General features: G+C 33.3%; 1 protein-coding gene across 2 annotated transcripts in view; it reads left to right on the forward strand.

The window, feature by feature from the left end:
- Nucleotides 1–18,871, forward strand: part of LOC118193838 (uncharacterized) — a 147,310-nt gene that overhangs the window by 44,951 nt on the left and 83,488 nt on the right. The window contains exons 12-16 of one of the 2 annotated variants that reach the window (XM_085827179.1): nt 2,210–2,446; nt 3,244–3,480; nt 8,869–9,105; nt 12,264–12,500; nt 15,200–15,436. In XM_085827179.1, the coding sequence (XP_085683305.1) occupies nt 2,210–2,446; nt 3,244–3,480; nt 8,869–9,105; nt 12,264–12,500; nt 15,200–15,436 (1,185 nt within the window). The remainder of the gene's footprint in view (nt 1–2,209; nt 2,447–3,243; nt 3,481–8,868; nt 9,106–12,263; nt 12,501–15,199; nt 15,437–18,871) is intronic. The other variant, XM_085827180.1, reaches the window with a different exon arrangement.

Genomic DNA, 18,871 nt, shown 5'->3' on the forward strand with positions numbered 1-18,871 from the left:
GTACAAAGTGAGGTTACCGTTTGAATGTTGATTTGTAAATATAATGAAAAGTATCAGCTGCATAATATTTCAGTAGGGGATTTGAGTTTATTTAACTATGCAAAGCCCACTAGCATCATCGGTTTAACAGGAGGGATGACTTTGCGAAGAACTTTCTCGGAAGTGGCTTTTATCGAAGTTATGATTTCGAAAACCATGAAACTCGCATGCTCAGTTGCCGCATCGAACTTCAGCGACTTTACTCCTCGATCACTGCTGCTGATCAGTTCAACAGGGGAGCATTCAGGGAACCTAATTCACATTTAAAACCGTTTGAATGTTGGTTTGTAAATTATAACGGAATTGGGAAGACTCAAATTTTAAAATATTCCTTATATACTTTCTTGCCGTCACAAATCAGTATGTGAATATGTAATTACAAAAGCTTGAAAATAGAATGCCTGCGATGTTATGCGATGATTTATAGGTGTTTCTTTTTATTATTTTTTACCATGATATTTTCGACGATGTTGTTTTTTAACTGCAAAATTGTTGAAACATGGTGCTTTAGAACTGCAATGTTTTTTCTTGCTTTCTTTCCTCCCACGACATTTTGGTCGACGACGTTTTCGGACTGGGATGTTTTCTAAATTTCTAAAACATTTAGTTCCCCAATATTTTCGGCGGATACAAGTAATTGGTAAGTAATTAATGATGCATTAATTACATCAAAATGAAAATGGCTAACAGATTAAATGCTCCTTATTTTAATATCCTACCTCCGATACTTTATTTGTTACACTGTATTTGTAACTCAGGTATATCTTTATATTAATAAATATATCATGATTTCTATTCACGACGATACATCTTCAAAACATCCTAAGGTTATTGGATTCATGTAAAAATACCGTGGACGGAAACTTCGCGAAGAAAACAACACAACGCAAAAATGTTCTATTTTTTATTGTTACAGCCTCAAATTTAAACAACTTTTTAAATTATTTATACTAGAATATAAAGACTGCTAATCACATTGCTTTCATTGGCTATATTTTCTATTGCTCTGATCTCAAAATATGCATACTTTCTTCTTCGAGGAAGACGTTTTGAGCAGATCAAAGCTTCAACCACTCTGACTGGCATGGCTCTTTGAATATGCTAAACAAATACTGCATTTAAACAGCATTTATTAGCTAAAATTGTATAATTGTTTACTTAAGTGCCTATTTTCATAAACTTTCATTCATTAAGATTCATATTTACATCATTATATAAACCATCAAATTTAAATACTATCAGCTAATACATAGCAAGTGAAAAACATCTTATGACGGGATAAAAGCAATCATACAACTCAGCTTAAGCAAATAACTGTTTTGTGTAATATCAACATACCAAGAGCATCTTAGAAGGAAAACGGAATATGTCCTGTTCGAAAATTGATAATTTCTTTCTATATTATTCTACCTGAACATTTTCCTTCTGGGTTTGTCCGGGAAGTAACGAGCCCCAGTTAACTCTGAAACGAGTGTGCAGCGCCGAAGGGTGCTGTACAGGAGTGGGAGGGACCTTAAACGTTCTAACGGTACCAGAGTTAGTCGCCTTCGAGTTCTCCGCAAGTCAGAAAGTGGTGCGGCATGAACCACTGTCTAGTGACCTTGTCAGACTTACGACGAAAGAAACGTTAGTGCAACATTTAGCAATGTTAGAGCAAACGTTAGAGCACGTACACCAGAGTTCGAAAGGAGCTCCAAGGGTCATGGAAACTGCATCATGACAATTCGCGCTCTCAATTCGCCTGGTGTGACGTCCTACCCAACTCGGATCGGCATAGCAACGGTTTATCACTAACTCTAACAGTCCCGACCTAGCCCAGGTGGATTTCTTTTTGTTCCCTCGATTGAAACGGATGCTCAAAGGGCATCATCTGGGCACTGTGGAGAACATTCAAGCAATCATGACGGATCTTTTAAAGGACATCCAGGCAGAGAACTTTAAAAATGCATATACAGCATGGACATATCGCTGGTAAAAGTGTATTGATGCGGGAGGTATGCACTTTGAGGAATATTAAGCTTTTGTATGTGTGCGATCAATAAATTGTAACAGAAAAAAATGAGGCTCATTACTTACCGGATAAACCCTGTATATCATCCCAATGAACCTGTATAAACTTAAGTGATAAAACTGTTTGCCATATTTAAATCCATACCATATTATTTTCCAGAATTCTGCATTGATGATTCTCATTGTGCCAATGGAGGAAAATGCTCAAGAGGCTTCTGCAGATGTAAAGCTGGTACAGAAGGCGACAAGTGTACAATTGTAACAGGTTGCACAGATGACTTTGTATCAAAATGTACTGCAGCTAACGCAACTTGCGTATTTGACGAAACAGCGAAAAATAAAGCTTCCTGTAAGTGCAGAAATGCAAAACTATCGTTTAATGGTGAAAGATGTGCAGGTATGTTAATCTTCTAAAATATTTCAGTATAAGGAAAACTTAATATGAATCTTGTACACATGAATTATTTAATTTGGTTTAATGTAATTTGAAAATTACTTCAATCTGAAAACTGAAGGAGTTGACATAAAATACTTTTATGATGAATGAACTTGCACTCTGAATTAAGAAATTTACTTATGTGTGCTTTCTTACATTCCTGTTTGAAGATCATCATTAATTAAATAGGTTTTCTCAAAAGAGCTTAAAATTTCAGTCTCAAGATAGAATTAATGTTTTCAGCTGAATTAAAAATGAAATTTATTTCTTTAATTTTTGAAACGAATTGTAATTTTATTTTAAATATGAAACAAGTCTGTATGATTTGAGTTTCCAACATCCAGCCATAAAAAATTGCACATTCGTTTTTTGGATACCTTAAAAAGTGCAATTTTAGAAATTCAAAAAATGTGCCTTTCGAGTAAATTTCTACCTTAGCACAAAAAGTCTCAATAAGTCACTATAATCGACTATCAATTTACATTTACCTTCAAAATTTAAAAACTCGGTTTTCTAAAACTTGTTAATATCAATTTAAATTCTGGTAAAACTGTAAAGTTAGTCTGATATTAATCTCACAGAAATTATTTTTATGTTTCCAGGTATTCCAACACAGATATTTGTTCTTCACAGAAAAAGTTATAAAGTTACAAAATATTTCAGTTTTTAAATTTCCTACATAAACAATGCACAACAACATATATATGTAAGCTTGCTTTAGATTTTTATATAATCGCTTTAAAATATATTATTTCTAGAGAGCTGCAGAGATGATTCTGATTGCGAGAATAAAGGACAATGCGTAAACGGCTTTTGCAAATGCAAAGATGGGACAGAAGGAGACAAGTGTGAAATTGTAACGGGCTGCACAGATGAACTCAGGAAAAAATGCACTGGAATTGATGCAGTATGCACATTTGATGAAACATCTGCAAACAAAGCTACATGTGTGTGCAAAGATTCCTTCCTTCTTTACAATGGTGAAAAGTGCGTAGGTATGTTTAAATGATGTTAAAAATGCATTTTACGCATATACCTCCATTTCAAATACAAAAGCATACATTTTTACTTCCTTGTACGAAGTAAAAAGGAAGTATTATAATCTCAAAAATTTTCAGGCAGCATATTTCAACCAAAATATCCATTTTGACCGCTTTCTAATGCAATTTAACGATGTTTTTGCGTGAAATCTGTACGTAAGGACAGAATAAAAGACTCGTTTCTTCCAAAAAAATTATAAAATTACTTTAAAATGAATTCTGAAGAGAATTTTTCGTGGCGTCTGTACATACGTATGTACGTATCTCGCATAACTCGAAAACAGAACTTTGAAATTTTGTATGTAGGACTACTATAACAGGAGATGTACAGCTCGTATTTTGGTTGCAATTGGCTGCACCAAACGTATATAAATATATTTATATATATATCCACTCTGTTACCCGGCTCAGTAATCTCAGTTTCTCAGTCTCAGTTTATGTTTGTAAATTGTGCCTTTTTTGCTTTAAAAATGATTGAATTATGTTGTTCTTGTCTTTCGATTAAGGTTTTTATACCTTTAGTAAATCTGTAAGCAATATTTGTACAATTAATCAACAATTTAAAAGCTGTTTAATTGTAGCTAAGCCTAATTTTTAAATAACATGGCGAATATATTTCTGTACATTTGAAACAGCAAAATAGTAGATTTGTTGCCAATCTAAAGAGACTAAGCTTCGCAACAACAAAGATAATGCCTTCTTTTATTACTGCGAATTAAATCATGCTTAATCCATTCTGGAATTTATTCGAGAAAAAAAGTGTTTAAGATTTACTTCGTAATTGTTAATATAGATATTTTGAGATTTTATGTATTTTTGCCTTGGCGGGAAGTGAGAACTGAACTAATTGAATGAGAAATACTAAATCGTCTGTGAAAAACTGTTTTTTTTTCCCTTTGTTTGCTTAATTTCTTTTATACATCGTTTTAGATTTATTATAGTATTTGAATAGAACATGTGGCAATGATTAGATAATTCTTCAAATGATATAATTTTGTGCATTCCGAGTTATTATATGAACGGAATATAACGCTGTTAAGTGAACCTAGCGACAGAGTGTCGCTATGATAAACAAATATAGTGAATATTAAAGAGTGCATTTATTCTATTGTGGTTTATGCGCTCTCGACAAAGCAGATTTAATTCAATCCAATAAGTTTAAATTAAATGCAATCAAAAATACGTGGAAAGTGTTTGAAATTTCATCAGTTACTTTAACAGTCATTCTGAATAGCATGTATTTCTTCATGGGTTTAAAATATTTTTTAATCTTAATTATCCTTAAAGAATACTTTATAAATCAGGTAAAATTAATTGTTATATTTATTTGATATCTTTGTGCAGTTTGTCACATAAGGTTTGATTTGTGACTCCTTGAGCATCTTCGTACAATTTACCCGATATTTCTCCACTAGCCATTTCAAACACTGGCTAATACTAAAGAGCATTTAAAGAGCTTCAAAACAACAATTTTCTCTCTCATTTTTGGGTTTCCTTAAAAATTCAGGAACTGTCTTTCCAATTTCATTATATATTACGCAGTGTTGAAATGATACTAAAATTAGGCGAAATAGTAGCATTCAGACGGTAGAAGCAGGAAAATGAATTCCTTCTTTTTTACTTAGTCATTAGATATTGAACTTGTAAAGATTTTATATTGCAACTTAATTTTTGTAGACTGTTTTCCTCGTAATCACGTTAGCAACAGTTTCGAGAACATAATGATTTTATAAAATTAGCAAAGCAAAGACCTGGTGTATGTCGTAGATTTATACAAGAACTCTACCGATTTGGAGGGCGAACAGATTCAGCTCCAACTTCATCAGGAGCAAAGTAATCTAAAACTAAAAGAAAAGCCATGGTTGCATTTATTCCTTAACAGGGGTAAAACGAAGCGTCATCTGTCGGCAGAAATACTGAAAATTGAAACGTTAATAGTATTTTAAAAGCATTAGGAAGGATTGGATTGGACTTCAAGTCCTTAACTAAGCAAACGCAAGTTTTTGTGAATATGAAAAGCTTCAAGAAAATCCAATTTGCAAAATAAGATGCATTTCGCGACAAATAAGATGCTAATCCAAATTATGATTAAATTTCCAATTATGATTAGCTGTGGAAGACTTGTTAATTTCGCCTTTATGGGCATATGATCTGTGTTCCATTAAACAAAATATTCTTTTCTGCTTCTATTCATGTTAAGAAGTATTTACAGAAAATACAGAGGCTGTTCTCAAATTTTTTAGACGATTTTGGTAAGCGGTAATAAAAAATCGTTTGCTGCAAAAGAAGTAATTGCAATTGTACTAAATTTTTAAAAGTCAAAATTATCGTCTTTCGATTCTTTGAACTTGAAAGGGCTTGAAAGTTTTGTTTTTATTCAAAATGGCGAATTTAACAAAGCAGTGGTTTGAAGGCTACATTTCCGCTCTTTCCGAAGAGAAATATGCATACTCCTTTATCTAAAAACGATGTGAGAGTCATGGTTTTGTGATATCTAAAGCGTCCATAGGTAATATCATCAACAAGAAAGGGGAAAAAAGTCAAATTGGAGCCTCAAGTGGGACAAAAATTCCAAACAAGTATCCAAGGAAAAAACGGACATCTGCGACTACTGCAAAGGTACGTTGTTTAATGTTAAAAGAAAATCCCCCTAGTCAAAGAACAGTTGCAAAATCATTAAAACGCTCGGTGTCCACTGTAAACAAAATGATAAACGTTGATTTAAATCTTAAGAAAGCGAAAAACCGCAATGTGTATCGTCTTCTTCCAAAGCATATCGCTCAACGCAGGACACGCTGCAGAATTCTATATGAGAAACACTTATCCAAAGAAAATTGGAAAACAATTGTCACATTAGATGAAGCATGGGTGTATTTAAATAATTGTAACAAATAAAGAGCCATTTATTATGGTGTCCGCCGATAACATCGCGGCAAAATCATCGCGGACGAAAACGTCGCGGAGAAAACAACGCAAGGCGAAAACGTCGTGCTACAAAACATCGTGGGAGAAAACATCGCAAAGAGAAAACATCGCAGTTCTAAAACATCGTGGTACAAAATATCGTCGTCGAAAATAAAGCGGTTCAAAAACTTCGCAGTTTAAAAACATCGCGATCGAAAATATCGCGGTAAAAAATAAAGTATCGACAAATCATCGCAGGACGATAACATCGCAGACCTACTTTTTCAGGCTTTAATAATTGTAAACGAATATTCCCATAATGATTTGTGAGCGCGAGATGGAAAGAAAGATAATTTTTACTTTCATATTTTTATTAACTAATAAATTTTTGCTGAAAAAGTAAGAAGGAAGCTTAATACTTAACAATAAACTGAAGCAGAACAAGAAATAATTTTCATTATAAGAGTATTAGATTAACAAAAGGGAAGAAAATAATCTCATAATTAGCAATTTTTATAGATAAGGTCACGCAGTTACGTAGCTTCCTTTTTCTCAACATTTTTAGATTATACTTTTAATGAAAAATTAAAAGTAAAAACTTTATAAAAAATGATTTATTAATGACCTTTGTTAGTAAACTATGTCAGTTTAAAATTCTATTAAGTTGACTTAATTTTCTATGCTAAAATTTCCTTCTTACATTTTCAGCAAAAATTTATTAGTTAATAAAAAATATGAAAGTAAAAATTATCCTTCTTTCCATCTTGCGCTCACAAATCATTATGGAAATATCCATTTACAATTATTAAAGCCTGCAAAAAGCATGTCTGCGATATTATCGTCATGCAATGATTTGTAGATACTTTATTTTTTACAACGATATTTTCGACGACGATGTTTTTAAACTGCGAAATTTTTGAACCGCTTTATTTTGGACGACGATATTTTGTATCACGATGTTTTAGAACTGCGATGTTTTGTATCACGACGTTTTCGCCTTCCGTTGTTTTCTCCGCGACGTTTTCGTCCGCGATGTTTTCGGCTGTAACCTTTATTATCATAAACGGAAAGAAATAAATTTAAGTACATGGTTCAAAGAATCGAAAGAAAGTTTTTCTAAGGGATTCATGATTGTTGCTGGTTTTTCTTATAATGGCAAGTTAAAAATAAAGAGAGCGCAAAACAATGTCAAGATTAACTCCAAATAGTATCAGGAACATATTTTATCGCCAATTTTTTTGAATGAAATACCATCGCTTTACCCACAGTGCCATCCATCTGTGAAACTCCAGCAGGACAAAGCTAGCAGTCACACATCCAAATCCACTGTAAATTTCCTAATAGAAATGGAACAAAAAACTGGTATCAAGGCCATACCCTTCACTGATATCCCTACTAAATCTCCCGATGTGTCACCTATGGATTTTTGTGCTTTCGGACTTTTAAAAACTGCATTATCCAAACGTTGTCCCAAAACCCTAACAGGACTCTGGAAAGCTGTTCGGGAGGAATGGGATAGAATACCTCTTCTGCCACTTCAAAAGGCATTATTATCCTGGAAATTGCAGGGTCGAAAGATAGTTCAGAATAAGGGATGTTAAATAGAACATTTAAAACACAAGAATTTCATGTAATTTAGTTTTGTGAATACGATATACATCGTCTAAAAAATGTGCGAACAGCCTCTCTATTCCAGTATTTTTCACTGCAGAGTAAAGCAGTCTTGTTTACTATAATTACAAATATCAACCTTTATTGCCATAATCCAAGGCTAGGAACCATAATCCAAGAAAGATTATGCGAATGTTAAAAAAAGTTATAAAGAATACTCTTTATGAGTTTCCAACATACGCATGATCTTTCTTCATTTGCATCAAATAATTTAACTTTTATTTCAACGCTTGCTTCATATGCATGAATTAAAATTTAGTACCTCAAGTATTTTAATTTGAACTTTTCAATATTATTTTACCTCTTCGGTTTAGAAGTATTGATTATCAGGTTGAGAGCACTGCATTCTTAAAACATGAGATTCATTCCTGTACCCACCTACCCAAAATCTAAAAATTAAGTGCATTTTTCAGCGAAAGTCTTTTTCCTTTACATATAAAAACATAATTTTTTCAATAAAAATATCAATGGCTTAAAATCAAGGAGCGATAACCAAGTATTTCTTCAATAAAAAAGGGCAAATGATTTTGATTACTTCTATGTTACGTTACGTCTTTCATCTCTTTTTTTTTTTTTTTTTTTTTTTTTTTTTTTCCTCTTTTCCATAGTTTTCAATTAATCTTTGGATTTTGCAGGATATTTAATAGCAGTTTAAAACGATATGTATTTAGAATTTTTGACCTTGTAAATAATCAATTAATGTATGCGTAAATTTAGTCAATAGTCATTTTTCCTAGTTTCCTTCTAAAATACACATAATATATTTAGAACCCTGCAGCGACAGTTCTGACTGTGCCAATGGTGGAGAATGTGTGAACAAGTTTTGCAAATGCAGAGATGGTACAGCAGGTGATAAGTGTACTATTGTAACAGGATGTACAGAAGAACTGGCAGCAAAATGTTCTGAAGCTGACGCAACGTGCGTATATGATGACACAGCAGAAAACAAGGCTTCTTGTATCTGCAAAAACCCAAAGCTATTCTATAACGGCGAAAAATGTGCAGGTATGTAAAATTGCCAAATTATTTCTTTCCTTCTCAAATTTGCCTCTTTATAGCATGTGTGATATATCAAAGACCAAAAAGATTCTACTGCATAAAATCCAATGTATAGGGTTATTCAAAACGAATTAAACAATTTCCAAGTTCTATTTCGTAGCTCTTAACTATTCTGAAGGAACAAATCACTTACAGTCTGAAGGACAAGTTTTCTCAGTTCAGTAGGGCTTCTGTCCCTTCTGGATACATAAGCTCGCCTTCGAAGCTCAGTTGTCTGTTGACAAACGCTATGATGATACTTCGACAAAACTTACTCTGCACTTCCGGGTGCGCTAAAACAGGTTTGGTTTTAAAGGGGCAGTATGATTTTCGAAGTCGATTCAACAAGACCACAAGATTTGGAGGAAAAATGAAGAAATTCCTGAAGGTGCTTCAGCGGAGCTCACGAAAATCCAAACGTCAAGCCATTAATGAGCTTATGATCACTCAGTCAACTTGAATACTTGCGCAAGAAATAAAATTTCAATATCAGAGGTACACTTTAACCTGATTAGAAACTCTTTCTGTTAAGAAATATAATTCTTTCACATTGATTTTTTCTTTCTTTTTGAATAATCGTGTAATATATAATAAGTCTCTATTGCTTTTAGGTATCGTGAATTTTTGTTATTTAAATCTAACGGAATTTAAATCAACAAAATCTGTTCATTTCAAAATAATGACACCAGTCTTGTGTATTCTTATTATAGTTTAAAGTGTTATGCTTATTAATTATTAAAACTCCAATGTTTACATTGCTCATCATTAATTTACACTGCTCATCATCAAACCTTCAGCTACACCATTTCTTAGCAAAATAAAAATGTGCAGTATTTAATATTGTTGCGTACGGGTTGGTAACACAATTGAATGTACACAGGTCCACTTAAAGTATGATAAAATATATTTTATCAAAACAAACACTTCACAGTTCTGGAACTTTCCACAAAAATTCTCCAGTAAATCATCAGAGTATCACAAAGTATAATCAGTAGTAACACATGAAACTACTAAGAACGTTAAACACAACGCAATGCAAAGCCTAGCTAAAGAAAGAGCGAAGCTAAACCAGAGGTAGTTGAGAGCTTATGTTGAGCTAACGTAACAGCAATTGAGAGCAGATGCTCACTCCAGCCATATATAGTTTCCACCTGGCCGCCGAGATATTTCTAGCAGTTTCTGCTTCTCGAAATTTCTGTAAGACAAATGAGGGCCGAATTACAGTTATAGCTGCACAGAACATCAATTACGTTTATTCAATTACACTACCTATTCCAGTAATACGAAGGCCGAAACAAAATGGTTCAAAATTCTTGCCTAGTTTCGCGACAAAAAAAAATAGTCGCCAAAAACTTTTGCCACTTTGGCGATATCTGACCAATTAGCGAGATAGCCGTTTACTTAATGTTAAAATAGATAGCAAGATAGCCCTTTAGAGAGATAGCCGTTTACTCAGTGTAAAAAATAAACTCGTGACAATATATTGTTACGAATATTACATTCATTGAAAATATGTCTGTTCTTTTTTAAATTCAGACGTACGCTATTTAGAAATTTTCTTTATATTATACTTAAATAAAGCCACGCTCTATGTAATATCGTTTGAACCACAGTAAAGATTTACGTAGAAGATGTTTTTCTAATGACTGTTTAGTGTTTCTAACGACTTTTCTAATTAACAAATTACTTAACTAATTTACATTTTAAGATACAATAACACGCCAAACAAATATTAACTTAGAAGCCAAAGAACAAAAAAATCAGCGTTATATTTTCAAATTTTCACAGGTCTAGTTTCGATGGTTTTGCCGAATCATCATCCTCAGCTGCAAAAGCGTAAATGAACGAGGACAGATATAATGATTAGATAAGATAAGATGAGAAAGCCTGGATAGGAGATAAGCTACTGGCGCCATCTGTTGATGAAACAAGAACTAAAACATAATTTCTTTAAAGGCTGAAGGCAAAGATGGATTGAAAAATGGATTTTCATCAACAGATGATGCCAGTAGTAAAAGCTTTCTTATCTTATCTTATCTAATCATTATATCTTACCTCGTTCATTTACGCTTTTGCAGCTGAGGCTGATGGTTCCGTAAAACCATCGAAACTAGTCCTGTGAAAATTTGAAAATATAACGCTGATGTTTTGTTGTTTGGCTTCTAAGTTAATTTAAATTTGTTGAAATTGGCAGCATAAACCATAGATAATTTCGATATATAAACACTTTTACTACAAAAATATGCTTAAAAATCTCAGTTTCATTTGCGATTAAAGAACTTTGGAATTTCCATAATCATGACACACTAGAAATGTCCATGTACAGTTCTATGAATTTAAATAGAGTTTATGGCAAGTGTCGCAGTACGAAGAATGACTGAGACATTATAAATGTAGTGAATCTTTTACATGAGTTTTCATGAGCATGTGAATGATTATAGATCGATGTCAGATAGTCATATTTTCTTTAACATCCTATTATGTGTAATATTCTACCGTTCTAAAGTCAGTTACAAAGAATATTTCATGATAACTGAATAGTACTGTTTCCTCTTTTATGTCCTGACTAAAGTTATGATTTGAAAGCACATCTGAGACTAGTCTTGGACATCTGAGTTAAAATACTCGCAGAAAATATCATCTCAAAATTTCAAAACTCTAAATATTTATACAGCATTTTTATGTTAGATATATATATATATATATATATATATATATATAAGTTTAAAGAGCTAATTTTATTAAAATACGCATTTTGAATAAGAATTTCAAATAAGATTTAAATACCACACTTGAACGATATTTATTCCAGAGAAATTATTTATTTATTGTGAGAGGAGTGGAAATATGTTTCTTCCTATTTAAAATACATACTTAGAAACTGATATATTTTCCACACATTCTTTTTAATGCTTTTTAATCCTTACTATAATTACATTAGATATCATTATATCTGGATACCATTAGCTTATATGGTATCTTTAACCATAATTTTATACATATACATTCACAGTATATTGGTATATTGGCTCTTTTATATGACTTATATTAATATGGCTGTCTGATATGACATCATACAGTAATGCAGTATTCTTGCATGGTCTTCAAATGTTTATTATTTTTAGAACGCTGCGAAAAAAGAACTGATTGTAAAAATCAGGGAGAATGCGTAAAAGGCTTTTGCAAATGCAAAGATGGGACACAAGGAGACAAGTGTGAAATTGTAACGGGCTGTACAGATGAACTGAGGAAAAAATGCAATGGAATTGATGCAGTATGCACATTTGATGAAACATCTGCAAACAAAGCTACATGTGTGTGCAAAAATTCCTTCCTTCTATACAATGGTGAAAAGTGCGTAGGTATGTCAAAAATGCGTTTTATGTATTTGTTTCCTTTTCATATACAAAATATATTTTATACATTTACAATTATTCAAACATTATATAAGCAATTGAAAGATTATACAACAAATTTTTATACATATATATTTTCTATATGGATGAATATGTATATTTTTAGACATATTCGTTCATATACAAAATATATTTTTATACATATTCATATACATTTTTTAATATTTATGATGAGGTTGTATATAAATATGAAATTACGCATAGTGTAAAAAACTGTTTGAAATTTCACTCCTTACATTATAAAGTAAACTAAATAGTCTTTTAGAATATCATGTATTTCATCATGAAATTGATATATGCTTTTAGTCTTTACAGAATAGTTTATAAATGTGGTGAAATTAATTGTTATATTTATCTGTATATTTCTGCATTTTGTTATTTTGACTCCTAGAGTATTTTGCTGTAATGGTCACCCGTCATCTCTTCACTAGGTATTTCAAACACTCGTTAGTAACAAATACCATCTAAGGAGTTTATAAACATCATTCTTTTAATTGTGAACGTCTAAAGCTCAGAAAATAGCTTTCCAATTTCATCGTATGTATATTACGCTGTATAGAAATGACAGTAAAATTAGGTGAAAGTATGGTATCTAGCCGGTAAAAGTAGGAAAATGAGTTTTTTTCTTTTTTCAAAAATTCGATGGTTGAATTACGTGCTTTCCAAAAGTTTTAATAGCTAGATATTTAACTTTTAAAGATTTTTATTGTTCCTTTCTACATAACTGTTGTAGCGTGTTTTCATCATAACCACGTCGTTATCACCAGTTTTCAGAATATAAAGCTTACTACGAATACCTATATTTTGGTGTTAGTTGCAGATTCGAAAATCTGTTTCGTTACTGTATGGATGGGAAGCATTCACAGAAAATTTTCCAGTTTCTTTCATTGCTGAGGAAAGTTATTTTACTTATTATAATTACGAATATTAGTGTTTGTGTATTTCGTATGAGTTTTCATAATGCACATAACTTTAACTAAGTAAATAAACTCATGTCTCAAATTGACACAATCATAGTCTTTGGACTTGCATGACAGTTTGGGTACAGAATGTCACGCTGGACCCTCATGTTTTAACTATTCTAGGCTAAATCATATTCCAGGCATGAACTTTGTTGCTGATCATATTGCTAGTTCTAGACAATACCCGGTTGATAAGTCAGAACTATAATCTAAGTTACAAAATTTGCTGCCAGGGTTATTTCTTTTGAATTGTTTCAACTGTTATTGTTCAGATTAATAATAATATTGCTCTTTGTTTCCGTTTTGATTTAATAAAATGATTGTGAATTGTAATCTATGTAATGTGATTTACTAATATCACGGATACTTATTTATTATCCAACCGTGGCAAATTTGTACTGGATTCTGTAACGAATTTTATTATGAACACATTGCATTTTGCATTATTTTCATTGATTGACTTCATTATGCATCTATTGCGGGCTCATACTGAATGCGTTTTGTTTCTTGACTTAGTATTACCGAAATTTAATATAATTAATTCAGTATTGATAATCATTTCGAGCAATTGGAATTTATGACATGTTATTTACCCATTATAGACAATCTGTTTGTGGACTTTTTACAGACAATCTGCTGGTAAACATTATTGTTGTACTATATCATTTTATATTATTTATTTGCATTTCTCATGAGACTCATAAGGCTGAAAGCAGTCAACTCAATAGCAGTAATAAGAACATTCTTATTAGGTAGTGATATTATGTATATGTGAATTATTTGTAGGACTATGTGAAAGCTGTCCGTGTGATTAATCCTGCTACTATATCTATCTTACTAGATTATGATAGCATACATGAATAACTTGTAGCACTACGCGCAAAGTTGTCAATGCAACAACAAACCTTTCTACTTAAACTATTTCTTTCTGATAGCGAAAATAATATTGATTTTCCTAACGTTGATCGGACGTTGTTGCGTTTATTCACTACCTTAAGTCGAAAGCCGGCTCAGCGGTTAAAATTGAATAAAAAAATAAATAGGCACAAATGTTCTCCATTTACCACAAATAATTTTCTTTTTCTTTCAGTGCTTGCTTCAATTGCATGAATTCATATCCAGCGTCTAAAGTATTTTAATCTAAACACTACAACACTCTTTTAAACGCTTCAGTTTAGTAGTACTAACTATCAAGTTGAGAACATTGCATTCGAAAAACAAGCAATTCATTCCTACACCCACGTACGCAAAATCCTAACTCAAGTGTATTTTTCATTGAAATGATGATTACCTGAAATCTGAGTATGTATGAGTCATGTATGTCTGTATTGTATGAGTCATTGTTAAATGATGTGAATTTTTCTGTGTTATATGAAAGTCTTTTATCTTTACATATTAAAACAGAATTTTTAGAGGAAAAATTTCGTTTATTAGCAATAAAAGTGTGATAAATAAAATGTTCTTGAAGAAAAAAAATGGGTACAGAATTTTGACTAAAAAAACAAAAAGCCTATTATCTTTTCATTATTATTATTTTCCATAGAATTCAATTAATGCTTGGATTTTGCATGCCATTTAGTTAAGTTAGTTTAAGTTAAAATGACATGTATTTTAACTTCGTAAATTAACTTTATCTACAAACCTTTTCCTACTTTGCTTCTAAAATGCACATGACGTATTTAGAACCCTGCAGCGACAGTTCTGATTGTGCCAATGGCGGAGAATGTGTGAACAAGTTTTGCAAATGCAGAGATGGTACAGCAGGCGATAAGTGTACTATTGTAACAGGATGTACAGATGAACTCGCAACAAAATGTTCTGCAGTTGACGCAATGTGTGTATATGACGACAAAGCTGAAAACAAGGCTTCATGTGTTTGCAAAAACCCAAAGCTATTTTATAATGGAGAAAAATGTGCAGGTATGTAAAGCTTCCGAATTATTCTCATCCTTCTTAAATTCCCCTCTTTATTGCAAATGTGATCCATCAGAGATATGTTATGCAAGCAAATTTTTTCTACTGTATAATATCCGATATATAGGGTTATTCAAAATAAAGGAAACAATTTGGAATTTCTAGCTTTTAATCAAGCAGTTTAACCGGACGAATTAACTAAAGTTTGAAAGTAAAGGTGTCTTTGTTTTGAACAGTCACCAGCAGGGTGTCTGGTCCGTTTTGGGTACATAAGCTCGCCTTCAAAGCTCAGTTGCCTGTTTAACATGCAGGATGGCGATACTTCCACAAAAGACATCCTGAATTTTCGAGTGCGCTTAAAACAGGTTCGGTTATAAAGGGGCAGTGTGATTTTCGAAGGCTATTCAACAAAAACGTCAAGAAAGTGATTGCCAATGGCAGACAGTGAGTATTGGAATGCCACAGAATCTGAAAGGAAAATAGAGACATTTGTAAATGTGCTTGCTCACGGAAGTCCAAAATTCAAGCTATTAAGGAGCTTAGGATCTCTCAAATCCACTTGAATACTTGGACAGGAAATAAAATTTCATTATCAGTGTAACACTTTCACTTGTTTAGAAAATTTCCCTGTTAAGAAATATAGCACCATCATATTGGATTATTCATTTTGAATAAGCGTCTAATAAGTCACCCTCTGTTTCAAGTACTGTAAATTTTTTTAAATTTAAATCCAATGTAATTTAAATCAACGAAATCTTATTATTTGAAAAGAGTGATACCAGTCAGTTCTTATTATAGTTTAAAGTTTGATGCATACTAATTCTTGCAACTCCATATGAACACTGATCACCATTATTAAAAACTTTAAGCCACGCCATTTCTTGGCATCATAAAAAAATGCATTACTTAATTTTGTTGCGGGTGAACTGGTTCGTAATAGATTGAATGTACACAGGTCCAATGATAGAGTGATAAATCTATACTATTAAAATCTGTGTGCCTCTGTCTGTTTGTGTGTTTGTAACATCATCTCCTCGGGAACGGCTGGGTGTAGAGCTTAGCGGAAGGTACCGTTGGATTCAGAATGCCCGTGGCTCGCCGGATTGACCATCGGCATCTTCGTGCGACTTTAATTAGCCGAGATATTAATTAAAAACTGATTTTCTCCCTACATTTCCCTACGTTTTGCATTTTCTTTCACGGGTTTCCCCTATTTTAGGGATTTGGCCGAGTGCCAAATTCGTTTTTCTCGAATATCTGCGGAACGGCTCCGAGTTGCGATTCGAAACGCATATCCCCGTATTCGAAAAAAATCAACGAATCCATCGATACCGGTGCCATCTTCGTACGACAATAATCGGCGGAGTTATTAATTAAAAACTGCGAAAACGTTATTTCATTTTTCGGAGTGGCAACCGTCTCGGAATTAGCTGAGATAAAATTGCTTTTTCGAAAGCGCCGGGGGGATGACAATTGCTTCCGCTCGAGATTTGTGCTGGCGAAAGGTCACGTGTCAATTTCTTTTTTCTTAAATATCTATGGAACGGCGCTGAGTTGGAATTCGAGGCAGGTGTCTGCGGATTCCAAAAAATTCTACGAATCCAATGATACCATTCTCATCTTCGTAGGACGTTAATCAGCTGAGATATTAATTAAAAACTGTGAAAACGCTAATTTTCGGGCTCATTTTTCCGATTGCAACAGTTTCTTGAATCGCCGCAGATACAAATCAAGGTTATATTCTAAAGTTGAATAAAGCACGCGATTGCATGTTACCTAACTGTATTTTAAAAATATTTCGTTAATGTAGGCATTTTAAATAAACAGCTGCTTTTCACAATTTTTTTTTTAATTTCAGGTTAGGATGATTGTCACGTTAATTCTTTTATTGATATTGAATAAAAGTTATTATATTACATTAAATTTAAATGATGACGTTCTTGAAGTTGTACAACTTTAATCAGCTGGGATATTAATTAAAAAATCTGAAAAAGCTATTTTTTAAAAATATGTTGTTATTTTTTTAATAATAAATTTGATTTTTTGGAATAATATATTTTTTTATGTTATTAGATACGTGCACTTAATTTAGATATTATCTTTTAATGCAAAGGATATTTTAAATAAGTTCGCACCAATAAAAATTAAATTCACACTTTTTTTTTTTTTTTTTTTTTTAGATTAAAGATTTTTCTTTGCTCCTTTGAGATGGTATACGGTAACTTTCGAATCCCGGTGAGCAGGCAGGCTACATTCATGTTTTTTGTGATTTTACGCATATCTGTTGTGTATGCAGTGTCTTCTGGATGCATAAATGAATAAAGCTGAACTGTGGTAGTTCGGTCCTAATTTCGAATCCCGGCGAACGGGCTGGGTCCATGGGTGTTTGCGTGATTTTACGCATGTGCCTCGTGTACGCAGCATCTTCAGGATGCATAAGTGAATAAAGCGGCCGAAATTCGCTCAAAACCTCTGATTACTGGTAGTTCGGTCCAACTTTCGAATCCAAGCGACCGTGTTGGCTCAATGTGTGTTTTCGGGATTTTTCGCATGTGTAACGTTTATGCGGTATCTTCTGCATGCATACTTGAATAAAGCGGGAGCAGCCCGCGCAAAACTACAGAACACTGGTAGTTCGGTCCAACTTTCGAATTCCGGGGTACTGTACATAAAATTTGGTCGCATACGTGAATACAGCGCGCGGATACCGGGTAAAACCGCTGAACACTGGTAGTTCGGTCAAACATTCGAATCTCTGCGAGCGGGCTGGCTGCATGGGTGTTTTCCTGATTTTCCGCATGTGTATAGTGTATAAAGTGATTTCTGGATGCATATGTGATAAAAGTGGGCGCAGCCTGCTCAAAACCTCTTAACGCTGGTAGTTCGATCCAACTTTCGGTGTCGGCGAACGAGCTGGCTCCCCGGGTGTTTTCTTGCTTTAACTCATGTGTATCGTTTATGCAGTATCCTCTCCATGCTTATGTGTATAAAGCGGGCGCAGCCCGGTCCACAAAATCGCTGAACACTGGTATTTCGGTCCTACTTTCGAATTCCGGGGTACTGTATATAAAATTTGGATGCATACGTGAATACAGCGCGCGGATACCGGGTAAAACCGCTGAACACTGGTAGTTCGCTCAAACTTTCGAATCTCGGCGAGCGGGCTGGCTGCATGGGTGTTTTTGTGATTGTTCGCATGTGTATCGTTTATAAAGTATCTCATGGATGCATACGTGAATAAAGCGGGCACAGAATACTGGTAATGCGGTTCTGGTAATGCGGTAATTTCGAATCCCGACGAACTGGCTGGCTCCATGGGTGTTTTCGTGATTTTACGCATGTGTATAGTGTATGGAGTATCTTCTGGGTGTATATGTGAATAAAGCGGGCAGAGCCCGCGCAAAGCCACATAACACTGGTAATTCGGTCCAACTTTCGAAT

This window comes from Stegodyphus dumicola, chromosome 11, assembly GCF_044657685.1.
Source record: "Stegodyphus dumicola isolate Sdum_Otavi_A_Nest chromosome 11, ASM4465768v1".
In the NCBI taxonomy this organism is placed as follows: Eukaryota; Metazoa; Arthropoda; class Arachnida; order Araneae; family Eresidae; genus Stegodyphus; species Stegodyphus dumicola.